This window comes from Sprattus sprattus (genome assembly GCF_963457725.1).
Source record: "Sprattus sprattus genome assembly, chromosome: 11".
Lineage (NCBI taxonomy): Eukaryota > Metazoa > Chordata > Actinopteri > Clupeiformes > Clupeidae > Sprattus > Sprattus sprattus.
In genome coordinates, this window is record NC_137909.1 from 3,987,008 (window position 1) to 3,999,740 (window position 12,733).

Consider the following 12,733-nt stretch of genomic DNA (forward strand, 5'->3'; position numbering starts at 1 on the left):
TTATTCCTTCACTTCAAGTGGTTAGATGCAATAATTTTTCGTTTTCAGGACATATAATAATAAAACAAATGCCTAAGACCAAAAAGGGAAGAAGTGAGTGAAGGCACACCTAGACCATTTCAAAATAATTTTGCAGATCGATATCAGTCAACAGGCATTAGGCCAAGAAGCCCTTTTGCAATTCCTTTTTAAACACACATCTTTAAGGGCACAGAAAACACCGGATTGGTCTCAATAGTTAATGAAATTACAGGTTGTTGTGCTTTTTAAAATGGTTCTTGACTTGACTCTACCTCGACTCGGCTCCTTTAATAGTGGGCGGTGCTTCATCATTCTTTACAGTGCGGGGGAAAAGTAGCGCCAAAATTCTAAACCTTTCTATGTACAGTGTGTCGAGTCGGACTATACTTGCGGGTTGCCTTTCACTGTCTTTTGATATATTTCAAATATTTGCAGATACACTCGAAAGATAATTATGTCGCGAACACCGAAAAGAGCATGTCCCAGCCCCGATGATGGCAAGAAAAGAATTAAGCAGATTTCCATTGAGGGCAATATTGGTGAGTATGGAGGCAACAGCTAATGTTCGTTGTATTGTTTGATAACATAGTGGATCAAACAACTATGGATCAGTGATAAAAGGATCTGACACTTTGTACACCTAGGTAGTTTAGGTTATGTTGGACACAGGGTGCGAATCACGCAGCTGTTTTGGAAGTAGCCTGCGTGTTCATAAAGGCGCGAAATGTGCCACAAAATATAGTTTTCCTTAAGTTTGTTTCATCAATTTTGATCGTAGACGCACATACATTGATTATATTATTTCCGTTTTAAACAAGCAAGCTTAAGTTAAGTTTCAACAAGTTTTAAACAAGCAATGAAACTTGAGCAATCAATGAAAAGCATTGCTATGGACAATCAAGACTCTGTAGAGTATGTTGTGTCTTTGATACTGGTAACCCACAACAATGCCTACGTTCGGTTTATTTAAGCCGCCGGGAAGTCGACCTTCGTGCGCCTTTTGGAGAAGCGAAACAGAGACTGGGAAGTCGTGCCAGAGCCGATCGCAAGGTGGTGCAACGTACAAACCAACCAAAACGAATTTGAGGTGAGCTAGGTAAATCTTTTATTAGTCTAATTGTTTCTGGTTAGAGGACAATATGGAACAATCTGCAACAGGCGTTATCATCTTTTAAATGTCAAATACAGTCAAATAAATTGGCAGTTTGTTTGTTGGGGCCGTGTTAAATAGCAGCTGCCTGCTCGTACGTCACTAGTACTATAGATCCCCCTGAGGATTATGCTTCATGGTACTGTAGTCAACAGCTGAATGCTTAGAGGAGAGTCACACCAGCCTAGCCTAATGTACCCCACCCAAACTACACTGCTATAAATTGCTTCACTCAAAGACAAATACAAATTAACTTGACTGCCAAACTGACAAATGCACCATTTGTTCCAAACCCCCCCTGCTGCGCCTGCATCTTAAATCCTCTCTAATATTTACCCTTAGTAACATAACATTAACATTGGTACCATAGATTCATCCCAGAGATAAGAATAGACAGTCAAGAAATGTTAAAGTGTGTTGAGTGCAACAACTGCTCCAGATGCTGACACAGGGAATTCTGGAGGAGTCAGCTTTTTAAACATACAGTGTAGTAGAAGCAACAGTGTCTGTTTAATACTTTCATTCGTTATTGAGGGAAAGGGAGCATGGCTTCTTGCACTGAACTTTGATGGGTTTTTTTTTTAGGTGGTTTATTGTTATGTATGTTCATAACTGGTATCTCTTAATTAATTAAATAATCTCGTATCAGGTGTATTAAAAAAAATCACTCAGTAGAACTATTCAGATCTTAATGACTCCATTGTGAGTCTCCAACTCCTCATCTAGTCTGATCACCAGAGGGCATCATAGCCTCACTAGCCCAAAGGTTTTTGTAAGATAATAATGTCTAGGCATTTTACTATGTGAGAAGTAAGGACACTATCACTTTTACTCGTTTATTTATCAGGCTGCATTGTATTAGCATGCATCTATTAGCATACTTATAAACGGTTTGTCACTGTTTTAAGACAAAAGTGTGAAAGCAAAGATGTATTCGACTGATCTGCAGCTCTACTCAGAACCACTCACCCCTGCCTAGGCTAGGTCCCCACACCAGTGTTTAAAACCTGACTTCCTGTTCTCTTAGGAGCTGACCACGTCTCAGAAGAGCGGAGGAAATGTTCTCCAAATGATGTATGAGAAACCAGAGCGTTGGGCCTACACCTTCCAGAGCTATGCCTGCATGAGCCGGATCAGGGCCCAGATCAAAGCTACCAACGGGAAGCTGAGAGAGGCAGAAAACCCAGTGCAATTCTTTGAGCGTTCTGTTTACAGTGACCGGTAAGAGCCATCATGCTTCTTGTTTTGAAGTCATGTTCTTTTCTTTCTTTCATTTGCCTGTGCAGCAAGAGAGCAAGAATAGGGTGGCCGCGGGTCGTTAAAAAGTCTTAAAAAGTCGTGAATCAATTTTCATCAAAATAAGGCCTTAAAAAGTATTAAATTGTCTTAAATTCAGATTGCATTGGTCTTAAATATTTTTTGTGCCATGTCAGTGCAAAAATGCAGGCAATCTGTTCTGCCAGGTCAAATATTATTTTTCCGGTAGCCGGTGCGCTGCGTTGTCTATGGTTAAGTCAGTGCGTAGACTACTGCGTGCAGCTAAACATACTAGTGACTAGATAGCCTACTAGCTGGCTAGCTTGCTAACTAGCTCTCTAGTCCTGTCAGTGCTATTTCCACACACTACACCACGCCCGCTAGCAATGTATTAATTTACCTTACAGCGAACTAACAGTTTATGGAAATTAAACGGAGGTCACATATTTATCACAGTGTGAGACGGCAAAAAAAAAACTTATTAGCCAGCTGTGCTGTAATCTGCAGTTGCTCTGATTTTGGGAGGTGGTCTACCTGTTGCTTTGATCGCTAACTTGCCACTGTAACTCAATCCCTGGAATGCTTTGAGTAGTAAAACACGAACAATTGCCTATGTTTCCATTGTGCACTTTATTCGCAAATGTTATTTTCTTGCTGTAGTTCAAATGATCGGAACTTCTTGCTTTGTTTAGGGCTGAATCTCGTAGCCTAGACTTGCGGGGATAACCCCACCCCCCGGATTGCGCCACAGCCAGGGCTCCTGTTTATTGGTTTATCATCGTAGCCAGGGCTCCAGCCTGTTCGTTTATAGATTTTGGCGTTTTTTAATTTATTTACTTGATTTTAGAAGCATGGCTCTCAAGTGTCACGCATTGAGCGTGACAGTCACTCATTTCGGTCTTTAGCCACGCACTCCCGCCACACATCGTATTTCTCATGCTGAAAAAAAACCCTCTAGGCTGTTTAATGTGCCGTAGCGCGCAAACATGACCTGGCCATGGAGGAATCAAGCACGTCTCCCCGAATACCCTCGAGTTCTGCCGTAAGGTGCACAATAGCGAATCAAAATAAATATGTATCTTTTGTATCTGGGTAAGATTTAATCCAGGAACCAATGGAAATAAAGCATCATGGAATGACTTGACTGCAGTTAGAGAATATTTCCCAGATAATTAGCAACAGTTTTTAATGAGTGTTTGTAGCCAACACAGTTTTAGGCTACAGTCTGCCTTTTTACTATAGCTTTGACTCCTAACTTCGAAGAAACAGTGAAGGAGATGGCTAGAACAAAAGGGAGAAAAGTCCAGGAGCAGCCACCTACAAGACCTCTTTTGATAGTGAATGGACCTCTAAATGGCCTTACTGTAGGAAGCACCAGTTAATAATACTGGTGCTCTATCTGCCGCCAAGAGAACTCCTGTGCCCATCAAGGTGTCATAATTGTCATAATTCTCTCTCTCTCTCTCTCTCTCTCTCTCTCTCTCTCTCTCTCTCTCTCTCTCTCTCAAATCGAATACATACTTTGTAATTGGTCGAATTGTCAGTGCCATGTGTCAAATCTTTCCTGCAAGTCTGAGCAATTATTATTAACAACAACAAAACACTAATAATAATATGGGGGGTGGGGGGCCTGGTCTGTGGGCATATGGAATATGGCGGGCCGGGGCGTGGTCGGAGGATATGTCACTCTTGCCTGTCTTCAAAACTTGAGAGCCCTGCAGCATTTGTTTATGGGACCTAAATGTTCTGAAAATTGAGGACTGATGACATTTTTGTGTTATCTTTTGGCATTACACACATTTAGCCGGTGTTCTTAAACTCAGCCGGTTATTATCAGACATCAGTGTGTTTACTTGGAAAGATTACTGTATTTTTCAACTTTTGATTTGTTTTTCCATCGTAAGTTTGGTCTTAAATTTCATTTAGAAGTGGTATTAAAAAGTCTTAAAAAGTCTTACATTTAATTTGTTTATACCTGTAGACACCCTGAAGAAAATGTACTTGCCTTTTGCATTGTTTGATTTAATTTGCTCTGCTGCAATGACATATCCTTTTCTTGTTTGTCTGTTCTCAGGTACATCTTTGCCGCTAACCTGTATGAAAGTGAGTGTGTAAATGAGACGGAGTGGGCCATATACCAGGACTGGCATAGCTGGCTGCACCATCAGTTTGGCAAACAAATCAAACTGGATGGCATCATCTACCTGCGTGCCAAGCCTGAGGTCTGAAACGGGCATTTACTCACACAGTCGGCAAAAGCATACTGCAGTTTCATCTGTTACACGAAACTATATATTTACCTATATATATATATGACATTGTGTTAACCTATGAAGAAATGCTCAGTTACAAGACTAGTCTGGATTTTTATTTTTTAAAAATTCCATTGAATTGCTGAACATTACAACCTATACAGACTGGTGCGAACAGAAAATGACTGTTGTTGTCTTTTTTCCTTTCTGTCAGCGGTGTATGGAGCGTCTGCATCTAAGGGGGCGAGAGGAGGAGCAGGGTATTCCACTGGAGTACATGGAGAAGCTTCACTTCAAACATGAGAGCTGGCTCCAGCAGCGTAACCTCAGGTGAGACCTGCTTGCTGACACACAGTGAGAACATTACATGGGCCTACTAAGAATGCTTACTGGTCTTTTCTGCTTTGCTAAACAAATGATATAAATAAAGAAACATAAAGTTACTAAACAGTGTGAGACAAGCATCTACACTATTTGCATAAAGATACATGAAATTACAATACTAATCCATCCAACTTCATCATTGTCTCTTAGTATGGAGTTTGAGTATCTGAGTGAAATTCCTATACTAACTCTGGACGTGAATGAAGATTTTAAAGGAGACACGGAAAAATGCTCCAATATGATTGAAAAGGTTTGACTACTATTTTTTGGTTGATTCATTAAAAGCAAGTGGTTTCGCCTGTGAGATGAATCTGTATTTTTATCTGTAACCTAACTGTAGTTAGAAACATTGGGTTTGCAGTTGCAAGTTTGCTTGTACAGTCCAGTTCATGTTGTAATTAGTTTTACAGTGGATATTTTTAGAGTACTTGTTGGTAGGTTCCAAACTAATGCTGGCTGCACTAATGAGGCCTGATATTTGTTTTTGTATCTTATGGTGGTGAAATAAAAGGGTTAGGCTGCACTGCTCAGTGCTTACACAACAATGTCTAATGTAACACATTAGATTGAAATGTTTTGCTTTGAATACATGTGCCTAAAAGTTTATACTACTTATGTGTAATCATTGTTTTTCCCAGGTTGAAGAATTCCTGAGCACTTTGTGAAGACTGTGTGTGTGTGTGTGTGTGTGTGTGAGCTTGTGTTTTTGTGTGTGAAAGTCTCTGGGGATCCTCCTGAGGCTGTAAGAAGATACACCATGACAACTCCAGCCTGTATGGACTTAATAATATAATGCAATTATTGACTTTTAAAGAAATTCCATACTGCATGGACCAATCTGTTTACCCTTACACACCTGTCTGTTGCCTTTCGTCATTTATGCGTGCTTTTACCTTTTTTATTTATGCTTAATTATCACCTTAGTGATGGTGATAGCTTTTATATTTGATATGTATTTTGATGTTTTTAAAATGAACTCACATCTAGTAAATGTTTGAGAAATCAAACAAAATCTGAGACGGACGCTGGTGTGGTTTTGTAGCAGAAGCGTGACTATATCTGATTGTAGTACAGTTTATGCGAGTTTAGAAGGGGATAGCTGAACGTGCAGATCCTTATGTACATTTAAACTTACATTGATATTGGTGCATAAACACTGAGAAGTTGTCGGTCAATTGTTCCCAAACTGAAGGTGTTTAGTTTCCCCTGATATGCCTTTCCCTTGACCATCCGAGACACTGATACATTCCATTCCTCTCCGATTCCACGAGAGAAAAGCCTTTCACTTTTATATAGGTAGGCCTACTGTGATTTCTAACTCTTTTCAGTGAAAGGTCTCCAGAATTTTGCAAAGTCTGTGGAGTAGCCTAACTATCAAGAGCTGCCTCGGTTCTCAAATACCTCGTAATCTCTACCATCACAGCTGCGGCACTGGGAAACGATGCAAACAGTACACCTGCCAGTTACTTTCGTAATTACTCAACTACTCTACTCTACTTAAAAAAAATCCCCTGGTGCAATTGCGTTCAGCGTGTCCTTGTAGGAATGTTTACCAAGCTAGGAGTTCTTTCCAAGCGTGTCGTTCGGGATAGGCTATTATAGGTAACTGTAGGCTACTTGGTTTGAAATTCGTAAATAGTAATAACTTATTTGTTCGACATTGCATGGCTTTTGGCCAGGTCAGCGAGCCACACCTGCTCTTGAGTTACATCTGATATAGTCTTTAGCTTTCATTAGTGTTATGTCTGTTTGTTAAATTATATTAGTAAACCTAGGCCACCGTTCACACTAGGGTGATGACGGTGATATAGAACAGGGTAATCATAACTTTGAGCCATTTCTCCATGTTTACCTGTCAGTACCAATGTCGGAGACATGAACTGACGATAGACAGACTAGCCTGAGAGGAGCCTTGATCAATTGCAGTATAGCAAAACGTCACGCCCAAGGCGGGGCAAAACCTGTTAAACTATGTCAATCCATTTTAACAACCACTGCAGCGCAGGATAGCCGCTCTACCTATCTCTGACTAGACCCCCCGTCTTCACCTCCCACTTGTAGAGTGACGTTGAAAGAGGGATGGTACGTTCTTTAAATATGGAAAAGACAGGCTGAACATAGACAGTTCGTGCGCTCTAAGAGTGGCACAGTACTTTATTAAGAACGCAACGTGGAAGACTTTTTCATAATCGTTGTTAAAGATCTGCCGCGTTATGAGAGCCAGAGAAGTTCATTTTGGTGTAGTGAATAGTGTCTTTGAAATAACTCTGATACCGGATAGATAGCCCCTCATTGTGGCAGACCCTCATTTGCGTGTTAGAGAGATTCCAGCGTATATTTTCACTAGGCCTAATTAATGAATTGTATTGGCTGGAAGTTAAGATAAGTGCTGCTCCAAACCTTAAACGTGTCGCTGAGCAAACAGATCGGACCATCTTGAAGACTCTTGCTACTTGGCAGAAAGGAAGACGAATTTTTAAAACGTGGACACAATGAGCAGTGACAAGACCAAGTAAGTGACTTGCAGGCTGGTTTCTGTTTGCTGTTGTAATAATGACACAGGTGAAAAGCCTTCTAAACTGTTGTAAGTATGTTTTATGGTGGCCTGAGAGGCACTTTTTAGAGTAAAGTTCTGGCCTTACACTTTATGTTACTCGTGAATCCTTTCTCTATCGCTCAACACTCTTGAGCCGTATTCCATCAGCAGACTTTCCCTCAAGACAAATTTCTCTGTCAGACAAAACGTTGTAGAGGCTACAGGCACCCATGAAGCCTGTCCATGACAATACAGCTCGATATCGTCAGATATTACAAGATTAGCCTAAATATTTTATTTTATTTACAGTATTAACTTGCACGGTTAGCGACGTCCCACCAGGATCTTTCAAAGGTTTGTTGTGATTGTTGCGGCCATAAGTGACTGAATTTCCTGCGGGAACATTTAAAAAGTTCCATTGATTTGTAGCCTAGGTGTTTTTTTGTTCGTTTTTTTACGGTACAAGTCCCTGAATTTGAGCAAATTTGCGAAATTCGCAAGATCGCAAAATCCTGGAGTGACTGGGTGGGTAGACAACGACACATCTATTTCCGAGAAGCTGTCGTAATCAATTAGATCCCTCGCCTGAATATGTGTGGCAGGTTTTCATTTTTGAATCGTCTCATCAAGGGACCTTTAATACAACATGTATCTAATTTCTTTACTCTGTGAACACATTTTGAAAAGAAGCGCCAGCGAAAATAGTGAGCGTCTTGATGTTCTTCAGGTAGCACACGAGGCGCCTTACCAGTGAGGCAGAGCATGTGGAGTCTCCATACGAGCTGTCTGTCCTGATTTACACTTTCATATCTTGCCCGTGAATGGCGTTATGAGTGGAGATCCCGAACTAGCCGAGATTATTTGCGAGTTGGTCTACCTATGGTGACAATTTAAGACGTCTCCAAATTTGCCATTACGCAGAGTGGTTTTCCATTGTCAAAATTATTAGGCAATCTGTTTAGGAGGAGTTGTCCATATAAGTGGAAAGTGTTGCAATCGTACAAGGAAGAGTATGTAGCCTATAACAGTTTGTGAATGGCCGCCTACGTATGAATTCTTCATTCCTGTCGCATTGACAGCTGACGTGTGAAACTAGTCCTTGGTAGACGTCTGTTCTGTTTGAACTGTTGTTGACTACATGAGCGACGTGAGACTCCCAGTTGGCCTGAGTGGGTTCTTCCATACGTTTTCTTCAATGCATTGCCCACCCATTAAGTTATTATATAGATCTGAATGACATGCCGTTCTGCTGCCTATGTGTTCTCACCACTGCCCAGTTGAGCCCCCTTCAATCATCGATGTGACCCGTGGCATAGGTCCCTCCCCTTGCGCTGGAAGACTTCAGGACAAAGAGGACTGGTTTAATTAGTGCTACTGAGATCTTGATTAGGTAGGATTAGAGCTGAAGTAGGATGAGGTTGCACACGGCCAAGCAGCATGGTTGGTAACGCTAAGTTCATTCACCTCGAGTTGTTTTTATTTCGTTATTACAGTGCATTAAATGCCCTGTATTGTTATTCCTAGGCTTCTTCTTCTTCTTATTCTTGTTACCTTTTTCTGCGATTAATTCAGCCCGAATCGCTTAACGTAGAAACTTCATTCAAACTTTGTCGCGTAGGTCTTGTAAAGGACACTTATGCTATATATTTTTCACTTTTCTAAACTTTATACTTTTTAAGATATTAAATAAAAACGAATCAAACTGTTCCCATTGACTTACATTGGGCCATTATGACATCATAATAGGGTCTTTAAACTGGCTTGCACCTGTGCTTCACTGACACCTGCGCCAAATCCAAGGAACCTCTTCTCTGTCCCTCTCAATTTAACTGTAACTAGGAACATTAAGACACCTTCCATTCTCTACTTTTTTTTCTCTCCATCTCTCCATCTTTCTCTCTATCCCTCTCAGTCTACTTTCTCTCACACTCAATCTCTCTTCTTCATTCCATTTTTATCTCCTTTTTTCAATATTTTCACTCTCTTTTTCTCTTTATCCAGAGCCACTCTTGTTCACTCTTCTTTCCTTCTTCCACTCTTCTTTCCTTTCTTCTTCCACTCTTCTTTCATTCTTTCACTTTTCTTTCCTTTCTTCACTCTCCTTTCTTCTTTCCTTCTTTCACTCTTCTTTCCTTTCTTCTTTCCTTCTTTCACGCTTCTTTCTTTTCTTCTTTCCTTCTTCAACTATTCTTTCCTTCTTTCACTCTTCTTACCTTTCTTCACTCTTCTTTCTTTTCTTCACTCTTCTTTCTTCTCTTCTTTCCTTCTTCCACTCTTCTTTCCATCTTCCACTCTTCTTTCCTTCTTTCACTCTTCTTTCCTTTCTTCTTTCCTTCTTTCACTCTTCTTTCTTTTCTTCTTCCTTTCTTAACTTTTGCATTTCATGCACTGGTATTTCCTTCAGGAAATGCATTTTCTAGTTTTCATTGTAATTGTATTATACTCAAATTTATCTTAGCCATCATTGATGACTGTATTAGACGAATGCCTTAAGTAGATTTTGGCTGCACTGCTGTCATAAAGCTTAGCCTGCTCTAAAAAAAAATCCCAATTAAACGAACTAGGTCTCGTTTGCAACTGACTTAAGAGGGAATGCCGATGACGTGCAACTAGTGTGCTAGCCTACTGGAAAAGGAAACACTAAGGGAGCTTGGGTTCATGGAGGTCTAATAGTCACCCTAGCTCTCAAACACCAAGATCTCAAACCCTGACCCCACCTCGGTCAGTGAATGGCTAATCTTGTGCTCAAGGGTAGAGGTGAGACCAGGATGTGACCATAGCCTGTTAAACTATAAAAAATAAATGTTGATTTATATGTAATGTATGTATTGCTTGTAATTGTTATCAGACATGTCAGATTAAGTCAGTAGAAGTGTAGCCTGAACAAGCATTACTATGCTCACGATACATCTCTTATTTTGGGCAACCCCACCTCACATGGAGACAATTCTAGACACCTTCGTATGTTGGATTGCCCTCAAGTGTGAAACTGATTGCCTTACAGGTGCATGGTCTTGCCATTCTTGCTGACTTTAAGCAAATGCTGACAGATTGTGTCAATAAGATAATTCTAAATTGGTACATTTTTCAGGGCCAATGCAAACTTACTAGAGGGGGCGGCAGGTATTATTTTCCCCTTGAAAGTGGAGCATTATATGTGAAGGGTTATGCTAAAAAGCCTTTGATAAGGAATTCAGTAGGTTGGCAGAGTATATCCCTGCTTTTATTTTGAGTCCCAGGTAGTATTTTATGTGGTATAAGATTCAAATATGCACCCTTCCACATCCTGCCTAGCTGGAAGTAAGTGAATACAGATGTATGTAAGTAAGTGAATTATCTCTCAAAAATGAATTGGTCTGGAGATGGTTGATTTGATTAGATCAGGCCCATCATATTTGGCTCACCATTTCCAAGAATCAGTGTCACCTACAGTTTGGTCTGTCATTACTGGGGAGGCGTGCTAGAAATATTCCGCAGGCACTAAACATTATAGCCATATCCACATCCAAAATGATTGCCCCCTCCTGTAACTATCTCTGGACATTCACCTGTCTGGTCTCTTTCAGCTACCTCCTGTCAGACCTCTCTCTTATTATGTGATTGACAATTCTCTGGAGCCTTAGACTGTGAGGAATCTCCTGAATTTGGCCTGAAACATGACCTGCATGCTGGATGCCAGGGAACTAGCTAGCGTGTTGCTAAAAGCTACCATAGGGTGAGGCCTGCAGTTATACTCCTCTAAGTGATATAGTGTCATGACTATAATTGTATATGATGTTTAAAGCAGAAGTTTGTGGTTGATTGTATCGGTTTATATTCCACAAGGCATGCCACGCACATTGTGTCTAACACACTTGTTCTGGAAAGGACGATAGATAAGAGGTTTCTTACTCATAACACTAAACACACTAAAAGCTATAAAAGTAGTGTGCACTTCTAGACTTCTCATGTTTCCTGGTATCTGCTTTCTCATCCCTGGCCATGGGTCAGTCCATTACATTACTCTCTTTAGCCGTTCCCAGGGTTTTATTTGCTAATGGGAATTCATTTAAGATGAATTGTAATTCTCAACGCTGTGTCATTTTAATGTAATTCAAATCTATTTGATTTGAATTAATATTATACATGCATATATTACTACCATGTACTTCAGAGTACAACAGCTGTATCTAGTCACCAAAAGTTGATTGTATAAGAAAACCTCACCAGTTTCATCCGGAAGATCAGGTCATCAGAGGTTCCTCCACCGATCCAAATGTAATAATTTCTATATGATAGTATGTATGAGATCAGTGTATATCCCAGATACTTATCTTTCTTTGAACCTCTTTTCTTCCATGATGCGAAGAGGCCCAGGTTAAGAGGAAAATTGACCTTTCACCTCTCACAGGAACTGCAGCTGTTCTCCACTTTTTTTTTTTTTTTAAACACTGCGGTAAATAGTCCCTCCTTCTCTAAATACTACTTAATACTTGCACTAAATCATCATTAGATCCTGATGGCTGGAGCTGAAATATATGCTCTAAGATAATAACAAAATATTTATTTTGATATTCGGCAGCTAAAATATTCCAGCTTAGTCCCTTGGTCCTTACATTTACCAATCAATTAGACTTGAATCCTTGTCTGCCATATATTTTTGCTTCTGCCTAGTACATTGGAGGGATGAAATGAGTGGTGTCTAAGAAAACAAGACTTCTAGCTTTCCTTAAAGCAGTTTAAAATTGCAAAAGCCAGTTAAGACTTGCTAGGTCAGTTCACTACAGTGGAGAGAGTTGTGTCTGCTACAATTTGAACCTACAGAATCTCTACAGCCCCAGATCTCTCTCTCTCTCTCTCTCTCTCTCTCTCACTCTCGTGCTCTCTCTCTCTCTCTCTCTCTCTCTCTCTCTCTCTCTGGGGCATTGAAGATAGTGTGCTGCTCGTTCAGGGACTGGGACTGGCGTTTATCCTTCCTGTCTTTGTTTACTGCATGATTTGTTTCTCTCCTCCCTCTTCCCCACACTTTGCCCAGTAGTACTTACTTTTACTGAGGGAAACCTCAGACGGTGGCTGCAAGCCCAAAACTGTTTCACAATAACAAACCAACCATACTGGCTGATGGCACAGATACATACTACCTTATCAACATCT

At 40.5% G+C, this 12,733-nt stretch overlaps 2 protein-coding genes across 3 annotated transcripts in view; both read left to right on the forward strand.

Moving 5' to 3' along the window:
* Positions 1-465: 465 nt before the first annotated feature.
* On the forward strand, positions 466-5,729 carry dck (deoxycytidine kinase; the record flags this gene model as incomplete). The annotated part of the gene is made up of 7 exons (XM_080847281.1): positions 466-560; positions 993-1,108; positions 2,199-2,392; positions 4,503-4,650; positions 4,895-5,010; positions 5,215-5,314; positions 5,703-5,729. The coding sequence occupies exons 1-7, from the start codon at positions 476-478 to the stop codon at positions 5,727-5,729; spliced, it is 786 nt and encodes a 261-aa protein (XP_080703407.1). The 5' UTR covers positions 466-475.
* Positions 5,730-7,205: 1,476 nt separating this feature from the next.
* LOC308372563 (electrogenic sodium bicarbonate cotransporter 1-like) overlaps positions 7,206-12,733 on the forward strand; it is a 56,509-nt gene continuing 50,981 nt past the window's right edge. For both annotated transcript variants that reach the window (XM_080847758.1, XM_080847759.1), the window contains exon 1: positions 7,206-7,576. In XM_080847758.1, the coding sequence (XP_080703884.1) occupies positions 7,557-7,576 (20 nt within the window). In that variant the 5' untranslated portion in view covers positions 7,206-7,556. The remainder of the gene's footprint in view (positions 7,577-12,733) is intronic.